The sequence below is a fragment of the Sus scrofa genome, chromosome 6 (genome assembly GCF_000003025.6).
Source record: "Sus scrofa isolate TJ Tabasco breed Duroc chromosome 6, Sscrofa11.1, whole genome shotgun sequence".
NCBI classification, from domain to species: Eukaryota; Metazoa; Chordata; class Mammalia; order Artiodactyla; family Suidae; genus Sus; species Sus scrofa.
Window position 1 is genome coordinate 41,931,987 of NC_010448.4, and position 25,555 is coordinate 41,957,541.

The window sequence follows — 25,555 nt, forward strand, 5'->3', positions numbered from 1 at the left end:
TGGAGCCTGTTCAGAGAGCAGGTTAGATGGGCCAGGCCTGACTTAAGATAGAAGGTTGGGAGCAACACTGCTCCACCCCAGGACCCCTCCACCGTCCTGCCCTGACCTGCTCCTGTGGCCAGCTTCCTCATGCACAGGGGCCTCTGTGCAATACCCTGAGTGGTGGAGAAAGTTCCTGGGTCTCAGCAGAGACAGAGGAGCCAGGTAGGGCCACCAGCCCAGAAAAGTCTATGGTGAAAGTCTGGCAAACCTGCTTATGGACTGTTCAGCACGAGCCGGGGCCATCCTTGCCGCTGTGCATGTGTTTAATCCTTACCAGTGCCCTGTGAGGGGGTTTCAGGGGATCTCCCAGGGGAGATCTCAGTGCTCAGAACAGTCAGCAGGGAGTCCATGCTGTGAGCTGCTGAAGAGGGTGTCTGGGTGCCCTGGGATAAAGGCCATCACAAGGAGGTGAGATGACAGAGGATGTAAGATGCAAATCAGACTGCCGTTACATTTATAGAACAATGATGATGATAATAATAATAATATAAGAAATCCATGCTAAATGAAAAGCTTTAGAACTCCCTGGATGCCCAGGGAGTTCCCACTGCAGCTCAGCAGGTTAAGAATCTACCATTGTCTCTATGGTTGCAAAGATTCCATCCCCAGATCCACACAATGGCTGAAGGATCCTGTGTTGCTGGGGCTGTGGCATAGGTCTCAGCTGCAGCTCGGATTCCATCCCTGGACCAGAAACTTCCATACACCAGGAGTGCGGCCATAAAATAAAAATAAATAGATAAGGTAGTTCCCATTGCAGTTCAGTGGGTTACGAACACAACTAGCATCCACGAGGATGTGGGTTTGATCCCTGGCCTCGCTCGGTGGGTTAAGGATCCCACATTGCTGTGAGCTGTGGTGTAGGAAGCAGACGTGGCTCCGATCTGGCGTTGCTGTGGCTGTGGCGTAGGCTGGTGGCTACAGCTCGGATTCAACGCTTAGCCTGGGAACTTCCATATGCAGCAGGAGCAGCTCTAAAAATAAATAAATAAATAAATAAATAAATAAATAAATAAATAAATAATTTTTAAAAATGGATGTCCAGCCAGAGCAGTGCTTTATTAATGCGCTTCAATAGAGAAGGAAGCTCCTGTGGAAATGCAGCTGGAATGGCTATAAGATGATCATCAGAGGGGTCCAGCGTTTGTTTTCACTGGGCTTTGCCCCCCAACCCCACCCCCACCCCCTACCCCAGACGGACACTGGAGAAAGTCACCGTATTCAAGCACCAAGACTCTGGCTTCATTTATCCAGGTTTGGAAAGCCTGTGATCTCACTGTCACACCTCCTGGAGAGAAAACCAGAAGGCCAGGCACTCCCACAGCCTGCTGCCCGGCGGCCCCGCCCCCTCCTGGACCGGCTGTGCCCCTCGAGCGCCACCACTGGCCCCAGCACAGTAGAACCTGCTCGGCTCCCCTTCCCACAAGACACCGGGGAGCCACAGCCCCTTCCCTTGCCTGGTGGCTCCGGAGGGAAGGGCCAAGAGAGCAGGGGACAGAGCGGGTGTTCATCCCGTGCACTGAGTCAGGAGGAGGATATGGCTTGTTGAATCCTAATAAATCAGAGCGTCCCCGGGAGGGTGAAGCAACGGGGGACAGCTTTGCCGAGCTGCACACTGACCCAAGGCGGAGCTCGCAGAGAAGTGATGTCCTCCTCCGCGGACTCCTGGAGAGCCGCTCCGCATTTCTTCTGACAAATGAGAAGCGCCCTGAATGCAACCATTCCTCAGAAAATAGGCCTGAGGTAGCAGTGGCGCGAGCTGCCGTTATCTTGCTGCATAAAAAGACCATTTAAGCGGGGCAGCCTTTAGAACCCCGCCTTTGGAACGCCAGAGGTAGCATTTCTGAAAAATTGCCCCCTCGACTGCCACCTAAGCCAGGCACTTCCCCAGGGAGCAGCCTCATTTACAACCTAGATGACTTTAGTCAAAGGCAAGGCATTGTTTGTCTTTGGTCTCATCCAGCGTTTCCTGCCCGCCTCTCCCCTACCCCCAACCCCAGGTTCCCCCCCCTCCCCCGCCTCTGGCCCGCCTCACCTCCTCTGGCCAAGCCACGTGAGAAGCTACAGGGTGGCCACCACCAGCTCCATCTCATCCAGCATCTCTTGCCCTATTAGGGCAGCCCAGGCTCTAACCATCCTCACCCAACACCAGAGCCATTTCCAAGCGGATCCTGCGACCACGACACCCCGAAGCTGAAACAATCCATCGGCGCCAAGCCGTTGGAAAAGTTGGCATGCAAAGATCACAACCTGTCACGACGTTCCCCAGAGGCGCACTACCTCTTTCCAAACTATCTCTAATTAGATCTACAAATCTTTGTTGAAGACAGCTGACTTTATTGTGTTTGTAAAGAGGAAAATGTTTTAAATAGGTTACGGCTCCCGGGACTGAGACCCCCCCCCCACGAGGGTAAGGTCATTTGGAAACGTTAATAAAAGTTTTCATAAAATACCATGGCACTCAAAGAGTGATGTTGATAGTAAAAAGAACTATAAAAGTATAATTTCTGCCAGGGTCCACATGCAGTTTTTCTGCGTTAAGGTATTTGCCCAGTTCTTCATGTAACGGGGGTTATGGCTCTTGCAGCTGTTTTGACGGCCACGCTGGGGTTCCATCCTCATTAGTCAGAGCTGCAGTTCTTTCCAGGCTTCACCAGTTATGTTAGAAACTGTCCCATGAAGCCCAATCTCAAAGGACCCTGAGTGTTGGGCTAATATGCTAGCTCTCAACCTAGGGGTGATCAACCTGCTGGGGGCAAGGCTCCCCTCACACCCTGGGAAAGAGAGATGTGAACGAGGTGGGGCCCCCTGGGGCCTCAGCCACCATGTTGAGGGGTTCCTGGGCCAGTCCATGGGAACAGGCCAAAAGGGAAGTGTTCAGGTATTTCCTTTCCAATGAGTTCCTTGATTTTTTTTTTTCCCTCCTGCCCTGGGCATATGGAGTTTCCGGGCCAGGGATCAGATCTGAGCCACACTTGCAAGCTACACCTCAGCTGCGGCAATGCAAAATTATTCGTTTAATCCACTGTGCCAGGCTGGGGATCAAACCTGCATCCTGGCGCTGCAGAGACAATGCTGATCCCATTGCACCACAGCAAAAACTCCCTGAGCGCCTTGATTTTTGTTTGCGTGTCTTTAAAGTGTTCTTGAAGTAGAGTAGATTTACAGTGTTGTGATAATTCCTGCTGTACAACAAAGTGATTCAGTTATCCATGTACACACATCCTTTCTCTTTCAGATTCTGTTCCCACAGAGATGATCACACAATATCGGGTAGAGTTCTCTGTGCTCTAGAGCAGGTCCCCGCTGGCCTCAGTGTGCATATGGCCATCCAAACCCTCAGTCCATCCCTCCCACCCCCACAGACTTTAAAAAACTTACGGTAACCAAAGGAGAGAGGTGGGGGCGCCTTGACTCAAAGTGAACCAGCCCAAAAGAAATGTCTCAGAAGCATATTCTAGGTGATGGGATTGCTCATGAGACCCATTCATCCTATCTATTTGCCAGACCCCACTGGCTGAAATCAACCCTGATGCTTCTGCTAAGGACACTTGGACATGTGGGGTCCTCAGGACTAAGATTGGGGACCAAACTCCCTGCAGGCACTCAGTGAAGAAGGCAAGGGAAAACTAAGAAATACTAGGATTTGGGATCACAGATTGGGACAAGGAGCAGAAAGTACCAGAATCTCACAATGAACTGGCCATGTCGCCTTCAGCAAGAGGATTCCCTTCTCAGTTCTGTCCAGAGTTTTATGTCCAAATACTACAGGGCATCGTTGTCGTGGATGGCAGGAGACATACTCCAACCCTCTCCAGCCCCTTAGCCTCCCACACGGCCACAGAATGTTCACTTGGGACCCGGGAGACTGGCCGCTTCCCCATCTTTCTGGATCTGTTGTTCGATATAAACTTCAGACCCTGAGCTCTTCGGGATCCTGTTATGCACAAAGCCTGGCTCTGACTAAGCAAAACCTTTTGCTCTGAGTTCTAGAACTTGCTTTGAAAGTTTCGAAAGGATTGCTTCCCATGTCCTTTGGTTTTGCCTTGGCAAGTTTTCCTGGAACCGGGGTGGTCAGATGCCTCAACTGGAGGGAGGACTGGCAGGGGGCAGCCAGGGAAACCGGTAATGAAAGGAGGGAGGGGAATGACCTTGGTTAAAGTCTCAGAATTTTACTCCACAGCGCCCCCTAGTTCTGGACGGGACACCACTGACTCCATTTACAACTTGATTCAATGCCTCCTCCCTCACAGGACAACCCCATCAATCTCTATTCTTCCCCTTACTCTGCTCTATTTTTCCATCTTAGCACCTGTTTCTCTGAGATATTACAATATGGTCTTCTTTGCTTATTATTCCTGCCCCATCCCCAGCATTAGAATGGAAGCTCCATGAGAGAAAGGACTTGGTCTTGTTTACTGCAGGTTCTCAGTACCTAGAATGACCTGGCACATAGCTGTGGTTCGATTAATACTTGTGAACAAACAAGCGAATGAATGAATCATGTGAACTGAACATTGTTGACTTCCGGGCTCTCACGAGGCAAAGAGGCTACTCAATGCTGATGCTTGCCACCAAAGGACACCTCCTGCATCCTATGTCTGGGGGGAAGAGTCCAAACTCAAACTCAGAAGCTATTTGCAAACACGGTAATGTTGCAGCAAGGCCCTGGGCAACCCATCCAAAGTCCTGTTGAGGCAGCTTTTTGCTGTGCCCATTCTGTCAAATTCCAGATTCAAGACTGATCTCAAAAACCAACCAACCAACCAGTATAAAGAGACATTGATAGTGGGCAGAAGACCTAAATAGACATGTCTCCAAAGAAGACCCACAGATGACCAGCAGGCACAAGAAAAAAGCTCGACATCACTAATTAGTGGGGAAATGCAAATCAAGACGACAAGGGGGTACCACCTCACACCGGTCAGAATGGCCATCATTAAAAAGTCTACAAATAAATGCTAGAGAGGGTGCGGAGAAAAGGGAACCCTCCCACACTGGTGTGAATGTAAATTGGTACAACTAATACAGAAAACAGTATGGAGATTCCTCAGAAAACTAAATCTAGAACTACCACATGATCCAGCAATGCCCCTCCTGGGCATATACTGGGACAAAACTACAATTCAAAAAATACATGCACCCCTATGTTCACTGCAGCACTATTCACAATAGCCAAGACATGGAAACAACCTAAATGTCCATCGGCAGAGGATTGGATAAGCAGATGCGGTACATACACACAACAGAATCCTACTCAGCCATAAAAAGAATGAAATGAGGCCATTTGCAGCAACATGGATGCAACTAGAGATGCTCATACTAAGTGAAGTAAGTCAGAAGGAGAAAGACAAATACCATAGGATATCATTTCTATGTGGCATCTAAAATAGGGCACAAATGAACCCATCTACAAAATGGAAACAGACTTACAGACACAGAAGACAGACTTGTGGTTGCCAAGGGAGAGGGGGGAGGAAGTGGGGTGGACGAGGAGTTTGGAGTTAGTAGGTGCAAACCATTACATTTAGAATGGAGAAGCCATGAGATCCAACCTCCAGCACAGGAAACTTTATCCAATCACTTGTGATAGACCATGATAGAAGGTAATATGAGCAAAGAATGCATACACATGCATTAGTGGGTCACTATGCTGTAAGGCAGAAATTGGCGCAACATTATAAATCAACCATACCTTAATAACAAATAAAAAAAATAAATTTCCAAGAGACAGTGGTGGGAATGAGGAACGAACGGAGCTTCCCCAGAGAAAATCCCTCAAGGCAGCAATAAGCTCAGTGTGTTCAATCAGACTGGATGCACATCTAGGAGGACGGCTTCTGAAGATATTCCAAAAGGACTTCAAGGTCAGAGATTAGACTCAAAGTTTCCTCATGACTTTTCAAGGTTACAGTCGGTGGCAGACAGAATAACAGTTCCCGAAAAGGTCCAGACCTGAAGCCCGCAATCTATGAATGTGGTTACTTACATAGAAAAAGGGACTCTGCAGATGTGATGAAGGCTGCAAACTCTGGAGATGCAGGTAGATTGTCCTTGATGGTCCAGGGGAGCCCACACGAACTATTCGATTTCTTGGGGTTGCAGGAGAAGCAGCAGCCCCTTTCCTGGCTTTGACCTGGAGAGAAAGACATGAAGACGAGAGAAGTGTCAGAGACGCCACTCTGGTGTCTTTGAAGATGAGGATCATGAGCCAAGGCGCGAGGGCAGCCTCTAGAAGTGGGAAAAATGCAAGGAAATGAGTCTTTCCTAGAGCCTCCAAAAGTTCCGTCAGACTCGTGATCAACAGAACCGCAAGATAATAAATTTGCATCAGGTAAGCCACTGCGTCTGAGGTACTTTGGTACAGGAGCAATAGAAAACTAATACTTATGATTTCCTACTCGAATAAAAGAAAAATTGTGGGTCAGGAAACCTGAGTTCCGAGTTATTCCCCCTTTGACTGCCAACATGAAATAAATGAATTCCAATGAGGGTTTCCTACCCCAAGCTGAACAAATAAACAAGATGCCAGGGAGAACACAACACCTTCAGAAGGAATTCTCTGACCCAAGAGAGTTCGTAGTTAGTCCATTTAAATCCTGGAAAGTATTTGCTACTCTACTTAAATTAAAAATTTCAGAACCAGAAGGTGAATGCTTTTTTCTCCTATTTAGATTGAAGAGATTTGGGTGAGTCCTCTGAGTTCACAGCTGTCACAGTCACATGTGTCATTAGACCCAGCATCAAGGTGGGGACGAGGCTGGAGAACTCATCTCATTAATTCCTCTGCAGGAAGCGGTCCTCATATTTCTTAAGGTAAGGGAAGAAGACTTCCTTGAGAGTTGGAGGAAGGCAATACTTACAAAAATCAGCCAATTTCCAGGCCACTTTTACTGGTGAAATGTATTCTCTCTCTTTTTTTTTTTTTTTTTTTTTTTTTTTTTTTTTTTTGTCTTTTTGCTATTTCTTGGGCCGCTCCCACGGCATATGGAGGTTCCCAGGCTAGGGGTCGAATCGGAGCTGTAGCCACCGGCCTACACCAGAGCCACAGCAATGCGGGATCTGAGCCGCGTCTGCAACCTACACCACAGCTCACGGCAACGCCGGATCGCTAACCCACTGAGCAAGGGCAGGGACCGAACCCGCAACCTCATGGTTCCTAGTCGGATTCGTTAACCACTGCGCCATGATGGGAACTCCTTTTTTTTAAGCTTTATTGAAGTTTAGTTGATTTACAAGGTAGTGATCATTTCTGCTGTCCAACAAAATGATTCAGTGATCCATATCCACCCATCTCTTCTCTTCCAGATTCTTTTCCCACATAGATGATCACAGTATATTGGGGAGAGTTCCCTGTGCTACACAGCAGGCAATCTTAACTCCCAACCAAGAGGTTTTAACATGTTCATTTTGGAGCCATGGCAAATATTCCAACACATCGAGTTGAAAAAGGAATAACTTACCCCATGACGCACCCTGCGTACCACATCCTTATGCTATTTAATACCATGCTTCGGTCCCACACCCTGGGAAACCTCAAGCCACTCCATCAAACGCTGAGCCACCTCAGACTGAGACCCATATCAGATTCAGCCCCGTTTCGTCCGTCTCTCCATCTTCTATGTTCACCATCCCTGTTTCCCACCCAGCAAACTGACCTGAGTGTGCACACTCGGGGGCCAGATAAACAATGAAATCTTGGCCCAAATCCAGCACGGACTCAGGTCCACCTGGTGGCCATCGCCAAGTGCCTAAAATGTATAATAGAAACGGATATCCTTGGTCATTGGTAAATTTCTAAATTGGTTCCCGGGACCTTCAGGTGACAATGATCACAGGGCAGACAGCCAAATGGAAGTCTCTGCGACTGCTCCTGCACCAGCCAACAGAGACAGTGTGCATATGATCCAAGGGCGGCGGCCTCTGTCATATCTCATTGAAACCACCCAACATTCTGCCACAAAATTCAGAGAGATCCTGAAGGCTGACAATGGACAATCTTGGTAAGGGACATGCAACGCCCGAGGGTGGGAGATCAGCCCAAAGAAAGTTCGGAGACCTGCAAAACTGAGGAAGATTTTAGGGGTCCAAAGATACACCAGAACTTCTTTATAGCTTTTAAATAAACTTTAAATTTTTAAATAAACTTTAAAATTTAAAGCTTTTACATAAGCTTTAAGAAGATGCTCCCTGGTGGTCTAGTGGTCAGGATTCGGCGCTCTCACGCCGTGGCCTGGGTTCGATTCCTGGTAAGGGAAGCCTTTCTTCTAGGTGGCTCCGTGGCACAATGGATAGCGCACTGGACTTCTAAATAAGCTTTGAGAAGACCCCTTTGGCACTACAGCCCCATGCAGTGATGACCTTGAAAGACAACAGGGAAGAAACATCTTCCAGTAGCCTGAACACCAGGCAATCAACCTGGTGATTCACACTGTATGGAAAAATAAGTGGCCTGACATCAGAATAGATAGGGAATCCTGGGCAGCAGCAAATGGCTTGGCTGCTTGTTCAAGAGTCTGGAAGGAAAATAATGGGGATACTGGAGACAAAAAGGCCAGGGAAAGAGTATAGACGTGGATCTGCATGAGGGGATCTACCCGCGGGTATAATGATCTTTGTATCACGTGACAATGCCCACCAGGAAGCACGGCAGACGTGCTAATGACTCGGCCACATAATATAGCCAGCTTCTGTCGTTGCCCATTGTGCTGGGACAACGGTCTCACGAATGGAGGGAGGGACATAGTAGCACAAAGTTTATGCATGGGGCCAGTACTACAGGATCCTATTTCTAAGCACAATCTAGCTGATCTGACTGTCCAATGTCCAACTTGCCAGTGACAGAGACCAACTGTTGAGTCCCTAACATGACCTCATACCCCAAGAATGCTGCCATCTACTTGGGGGCAACTCGATTACATTGAACCTGCTTCCATCCTGGAAAAGGCAGTGATTTGTCTTGACTAGAATTGAGACATATTCTGGATATGAGTTTGCCTTTCCTGCCTGAGTTTGATATTAGCTAGCCCTACTCCCAAGGGTTTAGACCAAAACTGGATTTCACAGAAAGCTGTATTGTACCAAGGAACCCACTTTTTAACACAGAAGGTGTGACAGTAGGGTTATGAGCATGAGGTCCCCTGATGCTCTCACTCCCCACACCACAAAGGAAGTGCCCTGCCTGATAGCACAATAGAACAACCCTTTGAAAATACAACTCAGGCCCCGACTTGGAGTTGACACCCCGAAAAAATGGCATATCCCTCTCCAGGTTTCAGTACACACCCTAAAGCAATGAAAATTATATGATTCTCTGTCCCTGATCAGTTGAGGACATAGGCTCAGAAAGCAGATATAGAGCTAGGAGTGGCCCCACTTACCACGCCTCCCACTGACCCACTTGGGGAGTTTGTGCTTGTGTTCCTACACATCCAGAGGTTCTAAGTCCCAGACTGAGAACTCCTGCACCAGCAGACTTGGCAAGAATCCTGTTACACTTTTTAGCTACCGCTGTCACCTGTTCCTTTGGGGCTCCTATGTTAAGAGTCTAGTGTAAAAAAAAAAGGGGGGGGGAAGAGATAGGGTTATCGTTATATGATGGGAGCAGCCAGCTGATCTACTGGGACATCTCTTGCCCCTGGCGCCCTCACTTGAAAACAGAAAGATGAATGAGTAACCAGGGCTAGAAAAAGACGTGGTGACCAGAGGGCTCTTCTCTTTAGAGAGGAGGGTCTGATCACTGGATGTGTCCCTCTGACCAAGAGCAGTGCAAGCCAAGGATAAGAAGAATGGCTAGTGGAGGGCAGAGATGAGAGCAGATGTGGCCGGAGACCAGCTTCAGTGGTGAGGACCCACTAACTCTTCTTAGAAGTCTCCTCTGGGAGAAGAAAAACCCAAGGATCCTGGAAGAGCTGTTCACAATTTTATTATACGAAACAAGAAGATCTACATTGAGAAAGGGCTGGACTGTCCTGGGCGGTATGTGCTACTCATCCCAGCCCCTGAGACTATAAGTATCTGGGAAGCATCCTCAGCTGAAGAGAATAGCCTTATCCCAGCTCATACCCCTCCTCAGAGGAAGCCCAATCCATGGACTGGTTGATGAGATGGGGGTAGGTACAAGGCCCCAACCTCTTGCCTCAATGTGGGACATCTCTGCAGAGGTATTCCAACTCCAGGATGCTCCATAGGATGTGCTGAGGCCTCTGAGGCATATAATCAGGGAGGAAAGGCAAACTTCATGGTTAAACGTCTCCCTCTGCCCAATCTTGCACTCCTTACGCTTTGCAGGTGTTTTCCCTAAGAGCATCCCCGCCCCCAATGAATGTTCTGCACACAAATCTCTGAGCATCTGTTTCCCGGGAAACTTGGCTTATGATAAATGCTTCTTTTCAAAGGCAGATCTGTTTGTGTTACCACGTGTTCATACACGTGCATAACGTCTCCTTACTCCCTGTTCCACTGGGGACAAAGACCACATTTTTACCCTGGCCCATAAGATCCGGTTTGGTCTGGCACCCACCAATCCATTCCTGCAGATCCTCTGTGCACACCTCTGCCTTTTGCTCTTTTCCAGCTTCACTGATCTTCCTTGCAGTCCTTAAGTTAAGACACATGCTTTCTTTTGCCCCAGAGACTTTGTACACACTGACTCCTCTGCATAAGATCTGTGAGTTCCCTTCTGAGATCCTTTACCCACAGCAGGTAAAGGATCCAGCATTGTCACTGCAGTGGCTTGGGTCACTGCTGTGGCTCAGGTTTGATTCCTGGCCCAGGAATTTCCACATGCTGCAGACGCAGCAAAACAAAACAAAATAAAGGCTTCTGTTCTACTCACCCTTCAACCTCCAGACCAGTGTCCTCTCTGGAGGAGCCCTTGACCTTCCAGACGTGATCGGATTATTCTGTCTTCTGGGCTCCTAGCACTAGGTACTCCTTCTTTATAACACTTAATAATTTGAATTATATATTTGTATCATTATTTAATTAATGTTTATTTTCTGCTCACCATGACAGCTCCAGCACCTGATTCCAGTGCCCAACTCATAGATGACAATAGATATTTGTTAAATTAAGAGGCTAATTCCTTCTTAAACTGGATTCAAACCCCTCCCATCCATAAATCGTCTTTTTCGCTGTAGCATGTCTTTTGTAGGTATTTTCCCCGTCTGGTGACTTAAGTGACAGTCACAGGACCTAGCACACAGTAGGGGCTCGGTACACGATACCTGCATTGACATCTTACATTGTTAATACATGTGGGTTTTTTTTTTTTTTTTTCCTGTTAGACAGTGAGCGCCTTGAAAGAAGGCGTTGCCTCTTGTCTGAACTTCAAGCGAAGAGCTTGGCGAATGTTTATTGAATTAAATCCTCAGGAAGTGTGAATGTAAACATCTGGCTATTTTGAAATGTGGAGATGCTCGGGTTTTTATTTCTTCCAGACAGTCTGTATCACACAGACACACACGCTGCTAACATAGGGTGTCAGAGGTCAGAGGCTGCTGATCAGTTCATATTTACGCTTCCCGATCCGTGCTTAGAAAGCCTCCCTCTGAGGGGAATGCGCCCCTGGGGTTCGCCACTCTTGCCAAGTGAAATGTTTCAGAAAGGTCTCGGGTCCCGTGGACACGGCGGCGCACCCCATAACAGAACCCACAGACCCAAAGGCTTCCCGGGCTGAGCTGAATGCAGGGAGAGGGTCCACAGCGAGTTAGCACCAGACGCCACCATGCAGGATCTGTGTTCGGTGTTGCTGGATATTCTGATTTTTTCCAAAGAATCCAGACCTGGATTTGTAGTGAATCCTCCCCATGTTATGGTTGTCCTCAGTTTGTTAAAAAAGGACAGAAAAAGAAAACAAAAATGAGGTTGTGATATCCAAACAAAATGTGACCACCCAAGAACCAAGCTCACGGGCTTGCAGGGACCCTCCGTTGGAAGTCAGCATGCAAAGCTTCCTCAACCTCCCTGAAAGACCAGGCGGGGCCCCAAGAATGTCCATGACTCAGAAATGAGTCAATTAGGCCACATGCTCCACTTCTCCTATCCCAGGTGTCCTGAATCCCACTGTGTACCTGGCAATTCTCTCGCCCCCAAACAAATCATTTTCACTGACAATTTGAAGCCAGCAACCGGAAAGGTATTTTGCCAGAATTTCCATTTCTTTCAAGACTGGGGGGGAACCAAGCACCGTGCTCTCTTTTACATCTTACCACATGCTTACTACCCGTATATGACATGTCCTTACTACATGGACATCTTACTACATGTATATGACAAATTCTTTTAGTTTATTTTTTGTCTTTTGAGGGCCGCACCTATGGCATATGGAGGTTCCCAGACCAGGGGTCTAATCGGAGCTGTAGCCACCGGCCTACACCACAGCCACAGCAATGCCAGATCCGAGCCACGTATGCCACCTACACCACAGCTCATGGCAACACTGGATCCTTAACCTGCTGAGCAAGGCCAGGGATCGAACCTGCAACCTCATGGTTCTTAGTCGGATTCATTTCCAATGTGCCACCATGGGAACTCCTGTATATGACAAACTCTTTGTTCATATAATCACACCCTGAGATCCGAATTTTTGTCTAGTTGCCCAAGCCCAAGCCGGGGGACCTGCCTGACCTCCGGAAGCCTTGATCACCTCCTCTGCTGATCACAGGTTTGAAAGTGACAGTTGTTACCTTCAGATGAGCTTCTGGAGCAAAGTGCTTCTCTACAGAGCATCCTGGCCAAGGACGAGGCTGCAGTCTACCACGTTCGGAAAGCGAGCTTGGAGGCGGGCACCCGCAATCTCAGAAGTCCCCAGGTCCATACAGGACCCGAACACATTGCAAGGGGGCCTTTTAGAAGCCCTGTGCAAAGAGCTGGGGGAAATACACGGCGGCTGCCGGAGTCGTCCTGCACCTGCTCTGGGTTAGAAGCTGCTGTTTTCCGGTGGAATCTAACCCCCTTCTCCCGCACCAGCCCCAGTCACCGCCGCTTGGTAGCCGGCAAAGCCCAGCCACGGGTCATGGAAACTCACCTCCAGTTACTTTACACGGATTCAGGAAACAGGTCCCCAAAGAAGCAGAGGCGGAAAACTACAGGAAATGTGCACACATTCACCATGAAATACCCACCCAAAGGACAAACTCGGTAATCCCACCAATGATGTTCCAAACCCGTGATGGCTAGCAGCCGACAAATACCCGCAGACCTCAATCCATTTTTATTGTATTCAGGCTGCAGTGTTGTATTTCCTGCCTCCCCTTAGCACCACACATACAGTGTACTTGAAAACAAAAATCTATAATATTGATCCCGCAATGTCACCACAATTATTCTTTTGAAACAGCCATTGAAAACAAATTACATCTGCACTGCCTTTTCATCCGCCCGCTGTGAGTGAGCAATGCTCACGGTGGCCTCCAGCACCCTGGCGTTAGCACTGTGTCACCGCCGACAGGACAGCCCGGGGGGAAAGCAGATGGGGGAGGGGGGCAGGGGGCGAGGATGGAAACCAGATCAAAGGGCTGTTTTAAGAGGGCACCGGGGTCTGCCCAGCCCAGCCTCAGTGGCGTCCGGGTGGGGTTTGGACCCCGTGTGGCTGCCATCTCGGCGAGTCGGAGAAATTCTAGGTCTGCAGACGGCGTGGCTACTGGCGTCCAGGGACGCCTCCCAGCTCAGTAAACCAAATGCTGTGTTGGACAGATTAAACAGACAAAGATAGAACTACAGCTTCATGTTCAGATACTCAGTTTAAAAATCGAATGACAACAAAGATTCTTTGAAGCAATGCGGTCTTCACCTGATGGCACGTAATTCGACTGACCCATGGCAGTATCTTGGATAGAGCGGTGGGATTTTAAAGCAGCAGAGATGCCCACAGTGCCAGCTCTCTCTACCGCAACAGACCCTTAGATGACCTTCCTGAAGAAGGCTGGTTGTCCTCTTTCCCAGAAGGTTGCATTCCAGCAGCTCCAGAGGTAGCCGAGACAGCGGTGTCACTCACCATCCGGCCATGGAGCTGAGACCTGGTACCTACGTGGAGTCCCAGCCCCCTGTAAGATCAGGAGCCCACCCCCACCCCGACTCCCTAATGCCCCAGGAATGTCTGCTCTTGGGCACCTGCCTGTTTGGTTTTGATTGTCATCCTTAGAGAAATTCTCCCTGCACTGTAATTAAATTCCATGCCACCGAGCGGTGGGCAAAGGGAAATTCTTTTGTTAAGGTTTGACCACACAAGTCACCGTGGTGGCTCTTGCAGGCGGGAAGTGATAACTTTGGAACATTAAAAAAAAAAAAAAAACCAATAGCCTTGTTGACATGGACATGGGAACCTAACCCCTGAAGCCTCCTGGTATGACGCATCGATTTTCCTGTCCGTGTACAGTTCTAAAGCCATCCATTCTGCATGGTCAGGACTCAAAGGGCCAGAGAGAGGAAAAAAATCTGTTCTCTCTGCTGTACCTCCAGGCAAAGTTGAGAAATAAATTCTACATTTCGAGAGATGATTTGTTCGAGCCGTGTTTAAGAGAAGATGATTGCATTAAAAGGGGGAAAAATATTTTGTTCCCCTGACCCCCGGAACCTGCAGCCGCTGATCCTCATGCAAAACTCCTGACACTCTAGACGTGGCCTAGAGGAGATGAAAAGCAAGGGCGGGGTGGAGGACCCAGGAATTGGGGAGCTTATTTATTATTCTCCAAATAATCTTGCCGAGCTGCCCGAAAATTGCTCAAATAATCCTGTCAGCCCACCTGTCATGCCGCCGATCCCTCTGCCACTGTTATTTTGCGAGAGCTGCTGCTCCTTCTCGGTGGAGGGCTCCTCGTGAAATTGCGACACTCCCCTGCCTGCTTTCTGAGCGTCTTTTCCACAGGTGAAACAGGCCAGACTGATTCACCCTTCAGGGCCAACCTGAGGGTCATTGTCACACTGTCTCTGACCCACTGTCCCTGCCTGCAATGGAGCCACTGGCAGCCAAGCAGCAAAGGGCTCCCTGCTGGCCTCCCAGCCCCTTCTCCCACACTCCTGGGCTTCCTGGGGTCCTCATTCTAAAATGCCTTTTGGTCCCCCAAATCCCTTTCCCCCAACCCCCACGCCACAACTTCGGGTGACGGAGCATGAGGCCAGGCTTTGGGGAGACGCGCTGAGACACTGCAGGGGACTCCGTGTGCCACCGGCCTCCCACGTTCAGTACTTTTTGAGTGTTTAGCTATGTTAGTTCCAAATAAAAAACGCATTGGTGGCAGTCAGGAGGCAGAGCCCAGAGAAGTGGAAGACGAGTGTTTGAGCTGCAAATTTGCAGGGCCGTTTTGCAAAGTAAGACATACATCATTTCCTGGTGCAGAGGAATAGTGAGCCATCTCAGGGAAGCCAAAAAAAAAAAAAAAAGGAAAGACCAAAATCATGCAATTTTCCTGACCTAGACAGAAAGAAGGACGGGAGGAATCCAGAAATAGAAAATGCTAAATGTTCTTACAAGGCTTGTCTACATAAACACAGACCCCACAGAACCCAGGCGGATGCAATGTGAAGGGAGCAGCAGGCATGCCCACCCCGTCACACACCCCTTCCTACCAGAGGATTCCATCTGGCTAGACCTACAGAGGTAGTCTTAAATTAGGTTGGTGTGAACGTGTTTGTCTATTTATTATTAAAATACTTACTGCTCTGCCTTTTGGAGTCGATGGACAGATGATTTAGGAGTGGAAATAGACTAGAAACAAAATTAATGCAAATAATGTGTGGATTTTTTTTTTTTAGCTTGATTAGCCAAGCCAATGGAAAATTCTAGAAAACGTATACAATTATTTTAACTGTCACAGGCTGGCAATTGTAATTGACATGATTTGTACGAGATGCAGTGTAATAACTGAATATATTAAAAAAAAATCTCCTGCCTTGATTACCAGGAGAACATTACTAGTGCCACAATATTATTAACAACACAATTATCGTGCCATCCCCAGGATACGCTTTTAGCACTTCAATGCATTAGTGAACCTTTGCTAACGAAGAAAAAATTAAAGTACAGCAAATTTCAAAGCACCAGTTGTACCCAATATCATTAAAAATTTATAAAACTTCCCCCGAACATGACAAGTGTTTGGTTTAAATGAAGATCAGCCACAAGGAGAAAGCAGAAATCTTGTTCCCCTTTGTCTCCTTCCTCACCCGATCCCTCTGCCTCTCCCTCTTTCTCTCTCTCTCCCAGACCTCCCCCAACCAGGCACCACCTCAATCCAGCTGAAATATGTAACCATTACAGAGTGACAGCTTGACACACAATGACCCGTCAGAACATTCATCTCGCAATGTTTTATTTTAGTGAGGAGCCCAACTGCAGAAAAAATAAGCAAGTTGTTTCAAGGCTTGGAAGGAGATCAAACATTTCTGGCATCCCCACTTACCAGACCTTTGATTTACAATGGACTTGTCAGAGGCCGATTAGACAGTGTGTGCTTAAAAACCTACAGAGGCTCCTCCACGGCCCCCAGCCCACCGCCATGTCCCCCATGGAGAGCATCTCTTTGTTTCCGGAACCAGCAAGCCCGGCTGAAGCCCAGAACTTTGCACCCTGGCCAAAGGGCCAGGCAGCCTGTGAAAGGCGAGCCGGCTCCAATTAAATCCCTTTTGCCCAAGTGCAAAAAGAGAGAGAGAGAGAGAAGGGAGCAAGCAGAGTTCCAGCCTCTTTACCTCTTCCTTCCAAGTCAAAAGTTATCATCTTCTCCCCAGGGAAAAAAAAAAAAAAAGATACCCAGCAATTGCTACCACCAGTGAGCTTTCTCAACCTTATTCAAATGGAAACACTCAGCTTTAAAAAAAAAAAAAAAAAAATGAGTTGGACCCAAAGTGCAGGTGTTTAAAATATGTTCGTGGTATTACGATTTTTGCTAGTAATTACAACTATGAAAATGGCTGGAAATATATTGTTTCAATTTGTATGGAGAACAATCGCAGAGAGAGAGAGAGAGAGAGAGAGAGCGTAGGATCTGTGCCTGGCATTGGAATGTGTAATTCCTTAACCCTATATGGCGGCACAGGCCTCGCTGGAGCAAATTATGAATACACGTGTTGGGAGAGCTTGAGTAGTAAATTTGGGTTTTGTGCATCCGTAACAATGCAATCTGACATGTGTGATTTATGGAATATTAAGTTAATACAGTATTATGAAATTAGCTTAATGTACTAAAGCTGTAATTTTAAAGTGAAAAACAATGGGACTAGACATAAACAATATCAACATTAGCATTTCCTGAAAGCTGAAACCAGTTCACTCAAAACATGTCTGGAGAGTCACAGAGGCATCTCGCCTCGAAGGGGCCCAAGTCTCAGGAAAGCTGCAGACCCCAGGGCAATAGTCTGCTCCAATAGGCCCACTGCTCGCCATCGCCCCAGAGCAGGATACACCAGCCACAGGCCCCAAGCACAAAGCCCACCCCCAGCCCTCAGGGAATCACCAGGAATGACCCAGAGCGCTTCCAACCAGAGGAACCTCAGGCCAAGGTCAAAGGGCCTCCTCGTACTGTGTGATTCACCCTGCAGTATCTTTGAAATACAATCTGGAGAGAGAGGGCTGGCAAGCCAGAGGCAGCCCTGGAAACTTCGGGGCTTGGGCCTGGAATGAATGAGACTCTGAGGCCAAGAGAGTCTTGGCTCAAAAGAGCAAATCCAGCTGCATGGTCTGAGAGGGGCAGGCTACCAAAGCAGCAAAGCCTTGTGATAAAGGGACTAAGAGGACTTCGGGTTACAGCAGGACAAGGCTTCCCCGAGCCAGCTCACGACCCTGGGGAGGTGGTGACTGGGTGAGGGGTGAGTTCCTCCAAAGCTTCCTGAGTGGATGGACTGGGGCCAGATGAAGGTTCCCATCATCCCCGAGCCTCCCCCATTTACACGATCTCCTGTGCACCTAAGCAGCAAACCCTGGGCTGGAGGATCAGCCCCTCTCACCGCGTGGCTAACTAAAATCCCATGTTCTGCAAGGAAAGGGAGGAAACCGCTTACAAAATACGACCATGGCTTTCTTTGCTTTCAGCTCTGATGGCCGGAAGCTGCGTGAACGAATGTGAATGTCTGCAATCACGACGTGGGTCTTTAGGACACTTTGCTTCCCTGGCCCAAGCATGTCACTCATTGGAGGGTATTGGGATAGTAACCCAGACAAAATGTAACCCAGACAAGCCTTGAAGAAATAGACTTAAAGAACTGTACCTGGGGAGTTCCCTTCGTGGCTCCGAGGTTAATGAACCTGACTGGGAACCATGAGGCTGCGGGTTCGATCCCTGGCCTCGCTCAGTGGGTGAAGGATTCAGCATTGCCGTGAGCTGTGGTGTAGGTCACAGACACAGCTCGGATCCTGCGTTGCTGTGGCTGTGGTGTAGGCTGGCAGCTGTAGCTCCAATTCGACCCCTAGCCTGGGAACTTCCATGTGCCTCGCGTGTGGCCCTAAAAAGCAAAACAAAACAAAACAAAACAAAACTGTACCTGGATAAATTGGAGCATAAAGGGTCTGCTCAGCACAGGTCCTCAGTGGCCCAAGATGTGACATTAATATGGTCTTAATATCCTGCAGGAGCAGTGAGGACCCATGTTGGTTCCTGCCATTTGGATGAATATGAAAGCTATTTGATAAAGGACAGGATTCCAAGGACCCACGCCCAGATCCCCGTACCATAGGAGGCCATGGCATATTAAATGCCCCACGGACTGCCTTGGAAGAGACACACCAAATTCCACGGTGCTCCCCTGTGCAAAGGCCCAGCCCCTGTACATGCTTATAAACACTGAGAGGACGGTAAATGCGTATGCGTGCAGTTTTTTACGCCGCTTTCTTTGTAAGATTCCTTATATATGGCTTAATGGGGTAATCGGGATTATTTCATTTATCTAACATGTCACAGTGTCTTCATATTCCCGTAGTAAAAGTAAAAGCACTCTCCTTAAAATAAATGAAAAGTATATGTCAAAGTTAGAGATGAAACAGTTGCCGAGTCCATGCTGGAGAAAAATCAATTCGCAAATCTCGCGGAGAGGTTTCGGGCCTCCTCTGTCTTGCAAAGGCATCTGGCTGTTTTCTGTTGGTTTGTTGGCTTTTATTTTCAAGATGCCCCGCATTTATTACAGGAGCCAGAGAACCCAGAGCTGAAAGCCAATACTAATGTTTTAATTCCATCAAGTATGCTTCAATTCTCATTTTGCATGTTGCATTAGGAACTCAGACTCAGTCAATACCTCCCAGCGTCAGTACTGCGGTCAGGCACGGGGGCTTCACCTAAGCTGACAAACGCATATGCCCAGAAGCACAGGATAAACGGGCTCGGACAAGAGAACCTGCTCACCGCTCTTCCCTTCGCCAAAGAGCAAATATACCGGGCACGTTGCACCACACATTTATAGAAAGAGAAGGAGCACCATACACGTGGTTCCTAGTATGAGTGTCTTTGGACAGACTCACCTTTTTTTCCTCCGAAATTATTATTATCCAGGAATAACCCAACTGCCCACAGGTGCTCCACCCCAGCAGCAGAGCCAACCAGACACGACCGTTTACTGGCTCCCACCTGCACCCGCACTTGTGCCTCTCCCTGAGTGAACTGTCTTTCTCCCTGCTCGGCACAGAGGAAGGATAAGGTGGGCAGCTTGCTTGATTCTCCAAGGCAAACATGTCACCAATTTTAAACATGTAAAATAAGTAGATGCTTCACGCTCAGACTGTTGTTTGTGGTCACCTACTCGAACCAAGAAATTGTCCATCACTGTAACCTTTTTTGTCCCTGAATTATAAATCAAAAGAGTTTAACTAGAGAAGAGGAGAGAAGGAACAAGCCCTGACGGCAAGGGTCAGGGTTAAAAGTTTTCTAAATTCAAAGTCCAACCACTTAAAAAAAGAAAATTACACCAACAGTGAAAACAATACACAATGCATGAAAAGTAGGTGTGTGTGTGTGTGTGTGTGTGTGTGTGTGTGTGCGTGTGAGAAACAGATGGGCATCCTAAATTCCTTCTATTCTAATAAAAACTTTCAAAATAAAGTCAGAATGCATGCCTTGATCTCTAAAAAGCAGTGTTTCATGAACTTCAAGACCAGCCCTCTGCTTCCGGCCTCCAGACACCCCTCACTAATCCTTCTGGAAGAGTTAATAATTCAACTCCAGAGCTGACAGGTGTATAGATGACAATTCTTTCTTAGAGCTGCCCCTCAATTGGGAGTAACAGGAGTCTGCAGGTTTACCTCTCCTCTGAACAGCAGAGCCACATCGGGGACTCAGACAGGAAATGCAAGCAGAAGAAAAAGACCCTAAAATAGGTGAAACGTCCCCAGACCTGGCCATCGGCTCTTTCCAGCCGGCAGGTACAGGGACCCCCTTTCTTGCCCCACTTAGCAAATTATGTATAAACAAATTACCTTCCTGGGCCGTTCCCTCTGAATTACTCCTTGGTCTCCGAGTGGTTTTTCCATCAGGACAAACCTTTTCTTTTCCCTTATGCACCAGCAAACATACTGATACAATTTAAAGGTCATGTTCTTTTCAAACTGACAGACCCTCCAAAGTTTTGACGAGAGGCCCTCCCAGCCTCACACCCTACAGGCGGAAAGGAATTAAGTAAAGCATCACTTGCTGGAAGGTCAATCATGTGAACTGATTAGAAAATGCATCGGCGGAGAGGGGGTGCCGTGGCAACGTGATAGCGGCTCTTCTCCAAAGGAGATGTCACACCGCCAGGCAGAAGAGCCCCCGACGCCGGGGTGGGGGGGACCACGCGAGGGCCAATGAAGATGTAATTACCGTCCCGCAAGAAGCCGCTCCTTTTCCAAATCCCCCGTGAACGCCACTTAATTAGTCTCACCTTTTTATTCACAGACAGTCAAACTTCACCCCAAACCCCAAGACGGAATTAACGGCGCCTCCTCCGAGAAGGACGTTTACCTGGTTACGGAGGGAACGCTGATGGGGTGGACGCTGCATAAATGCATTGTGTGCAGACACTGATAGGCTCGTTTGCAGTTGTGTTTGTGTTATCGAGGGACAGGCAGTTCATGATTCCCCCCCCCTTTTTTTCAATCTGTCTCTGGAACCAAAAGGGGAGTGATGGAAAGGGTGCTGCATTGTCCACCACGTCAGCAGATGCTGTGCTCTGGGAACTCAACCAGGACATGGAACATGCTTCTGTATTGTTATTGTTGTTGTTATTTGACTTTTTTGCTTTAATGACTTTGTCCTTCAACCAAATCCTGGTAAGTTGCACTGAGACACAATGGTGCTTGACGGGCACAGGTCAAGAGGTTCTGATGTTCTCTGTCCTAAGTTGTGTGCCCATGATGATGTCATCTGTCACAGAGGAGGGTGACTTTAGGTGTCTTTCACACACTCCCAACCCAGCTGCAGCCTCCCTGCCAAGGCCCTTTCTTGGCCTCTCCCTCCTGCCTGCCCCCCCTCCTCCCTCCTTGCTGTCCCCCTCCCCCTGCCCATCCCTCCCCCCACCAACCCTCCTGATTTATCTGAGGGTCTCTCTCTTCAACAGGGGCTCTCTGCACCTCCAGATTTCAGGGAAAAAACAGCCCCACCTCCAAACGTTTATCCACCAAGAACTGCAAGAATTAAGCTCAAGAAAAAAAAAAATTGTTGTGTTGTGATCGCACACACATCCTCAAAGGCAGCCCCAAGCTTGTTAAATTTTTATTGGAATGCCTTGGCTTTGAAGCTTCCCTCCTGGTTTAATTGACTGCTGAACACAAGTCCACAGCCTCGGATGCCCCTCTCATGGGCGGCTGGGGCTGTCATCCTGGAATTCAGTCATCAAATAGTTTTCCTTGTCACTCTTCTTTCCTCAACCTCAAGTCTTTCCAAAACAAAGTGTCCCCTTCCCCTCCCTGCCCCTGACTCAAACTGGTGGCCGTTTCCTCCAGCTGTCCACACCCCTCTTTTCAGACCCACCCTCCCAGACTCCTTCCTGCATGCCCCGTGGCCAGTGTGTACTGTGGCTGTGTGTCTGTCTGCCCTGCGGGACCCAGAGAACTCCCCAGATCAGAAGGTCACCAAAGTCATAGTCAAGACATACATACCAGTGCCGTCACTATGAGAAGCCCGCTCAGAAATTATAAGAAAAAAAAAGCAGTCATGTTCTAATGAAGGCTACACTGCCGGTTCTCAGAATGTGACACTCAACATCTCCTGTCATCCCTTTGCAAAATCTTATGGCAGGGATAATTCAGTGTGGATCAAAGAGTTGATCAACATCTATGGATCAACTTTCACAGTCAAACACTCCAGGTATTGGCTGGAAATGCAAAAATAAGATATAGCCCTGCTGTCAAGGCTCTCTCAGTCTGATCAAGAGACATTAACTGGGGGTTCCTGTTGTGGCTCAGCGGTAATGAACCCACCTGGTATCCATGAGGATGCAGGTTTGATCCCTGGCCTCGCTCAGTGGGTTAAGGATTCGGCATTGCCATGAGCTGCGATGTAGGTTGAGGACTTGGCTGGGATCCTGCCTTGCTGTGGCTGTGGTGAAGGCCTGCAGCTGTAGGTCCCATTCAACCCCTAGCCTGGGACCTTCTATATGCCGCAGACAGGGCCCTAAAAAGACATAAGAAAAAAAGAAAAAAAAAAAAAAAAAAAGGAGCAAGGCATTAACGGTGTGGCATTCGGGAAGTGCCGCAGGTTGGCAGAAGCCGAGAAGGAGCACATGAGGATGGAGAGCAAAGGAGACAACGATTTTTCGCTGATTTTTTTCCATATTTTCATCTGGTCTCTTTTCGAAATGACCCACGTCTGATTGCTGCACCAGAAACAGACTCCAAAGGACACTGAGACGTGTGCTAGGACGGGCACAATCCAACCCTCTCTGACGTCCCCATGTAAGAGGGGCCTGACCTTAAAGTAGATGAAGGGGGCACCTGCGGTCCTTGCTGAACCCATCGTCCTCATTTCTGGAAGAATCTCTAGGATCGCCGGCTGCTCACAATTGCCAGAAACCCAGTGAGTCCAAGACCCTGAAATGGCTGGGCAATTTCCCTCACTTAAAAGTTTTGTTCCTAGAAGCAGCCGGAGGGTGATTTACAAATGTTTCAAATATCTTTGTTCAAAGGCGAGGCCCACTTCCTCCTCTGGGGGGTTGACCCTTCTCTTCTCTCTGCAGACCTCAGGCCTGTGCTCCTGCCACCTGCAACGCAGAGCTGGTGGCAACCTCCTGGCTCCCCCTGGGGCCAGGAAAGGGCTCTCTGTCACCGGGGCCGCGGGACACTGGCCAGCTTGCCCCAAAGGGACATTACAGGCGACAAACCCAGACGGGGGGGAGGGGGGGTTCCTAGGTTTTAACTTTTTACCACACTTTGATTATCAACAACTGCCTTTGAAAATACTTTTCATGGAACTTCTATTTAGCTGTTTTCATGACAGAAGAACCCTCTGTGCTACAGCTGAGCCGCCGCTAAGCTTTTAAGGCAAAACTTTTGGGGCTGGGTCTATAGGAAACATTGAAAAGACACCAGATTGTTGTATTTCCAATAGTGTGTGTGCCCAACAACGACAGCCTCATGTGTGAAGGTCTGATGGGTACAAGGCCTGCTTCAGCCAAGAAGAATGCACGGGGTTGACCCAGCCTTGAAAGAGGCTTCATTGAGTGGGCAACCCTGAGGAAGCATCTGGGAGAGACAGTGGCCCCAGATGGGACACATGGCTCAGCCCAGCGCTGTGCACTGGGCCCCTCACCCCGAGAGTCTGAGCACGCGCCCCAAAAATGCAAGGCTGGGGTTCTGCCGTCAGAAACCCATCGTTCTGGTGCTTTGGGTTAAACTCTGCCCCTTTTCTTCAAGGATACAGCAGCATGAAGCTGGATATTTTCCTCTCCTGTGCAAAAGCAATAAAAGCCGCCAGCCTGGGCTGTGTATCCTTGCCCGTGCCGTTAACAAGACACATTCTTTTTTGTTCACGGCAAGTAGTGTAAGTTGCTGTCTTATGTCACAATTTCTGACAAGCGCTCGAGCACAAAAACAGTATCTTGGCACCAAGAAAATGACCATCACTTAAAAAGATGAAACTCCCAAGGACGCCAAAAGGGTGAGATTTCACGAGAGATATGCACTCAAAAGCCAGCCCCTCCCCTGTCCCAGAACCATCCCAACGAAGCATGTCAGAACTGGCCTGGCTTATCAAACAGGCCCCGTTCAAAGCAACCCCTCCACCCGGGGTTGACATGCAACAATTCCACACCCCTCGCGCCCCGAGCCCGCGGCTTCCTGACTGGCAAAGCCAGACTGAGCACAGCCCCGGTCCTCCTCCCACTGGTTATAATTTGTTCAATTGCATTTTGCTCCTGCATCCCTGAGAAGATGGAAGTCTCAGTTCAGGGTGTCACTCACATCAGCATGTATCACAAAAGCCTCCTGCATCTGGACTACCTTTAAGACAGAACATGTGGATGGGGGAGAAAAAAAAAAAAAAAACAAAACAATGGCTTTGAATTTCATTACCTGAAATTCGAATTTTTTAAAAATACAGATTAGTTGAAGTAAATATGGCATCTATGAACATATCTATCTTGAAGAGGCATAATAAGAAAATGTCTGAAAACTGTGGCTTTTTTTATTTTTCATTGAAGTATAGTTGATGTACAGTGCTGTGCCAGCAAAGTGGCTCAGTCACACACACACACACACACATATATATATACACATTCCTTTTCTTATATTATCTTCCGTCATGGATATTTCCCTGTGCTGTACACCGGGACCTCATGGCTTATCCATTCTAAATGTAATAGTTTGCATCTACTGACCCCACACCCCCAGCCCATCCCACACCCCACTCCCCCCTGGCAACTGCAAGTTTGTTCTTTCTTTGAGTCTGTTTCTGTTGTGTCGATAGGTTCATTTGTGCCATAGTTGAGGTTCCACATATAAGTGATATCATACGGTATCTGTCCTTCTCTTTCTGACTTAAGTCCACTTCATATGAGAATCTCTAGCTGTATCCATGTTGCTGCAAATGGCATTATTTCATTCTTTTTATGGCTGAGTAGGATTCCATTGTGTTATGTACCACATCTTCTTAATCCATTTATCTACAGATGGGCATTTAGGTTGTTTCCATGTCGTGGCTATTTTAAATAGTGCTGTGCAATGGACGTTGGGGTGCATGTATCTTTTTGAGTAGTAGTTTTTTCCTAATATATGCCCAGGAGTGGGATGGCTGGATCATAGGGTAGTCTTATATTTAGTTTTCTGAGGAACCTCCACACTGTTGAAAACTATAGGTTTTTTAAATGAGAGAGTGAACATCAGCCTAAAACCCAGGCAGGACTCTTTTACCATAGTTGCCATAAGAATACAAGGAGAAGCAAACGCAGTACCTGTAACGAGAGCACGCGAAAAATCAGCACCTCCAGCACGTGACCCAGCAGGCCCTTGGACTGGGAGAGGGAGGGGTGAGCATGACAGCCGCTGGGTCCCCCTTTGCTATCCCTCCCCCCCGATGGAGCTCCCTGATGGCACTCAGCCCTTGAGCCTACAAAGGGAACA

At 48.2% G+C, this 25,555-nt stretch overlaps 1 protein-coding gene across 1 annotated transcript in view; it reads right to left on the minus strand.

Annotated features, from left to right (window-relative positions):
* The window catches only part of LOC110261352, a 422,463-nt gene that overhangs the window by 79,945 nt on the left and 316,963 nt on the right, over positions 1-25,555 (minus strand). Inside the window, exon 6 of the mRNA XM_021097538.1 lies at positions 6,032-6,178. Coding sequence (XP_020953197.1) covers positions 6,032-6,178 — 147 coding nt within the window. The remainder of the gene's footprint in view (positions 1-6,031; positions 6,179-25,555) is intronic.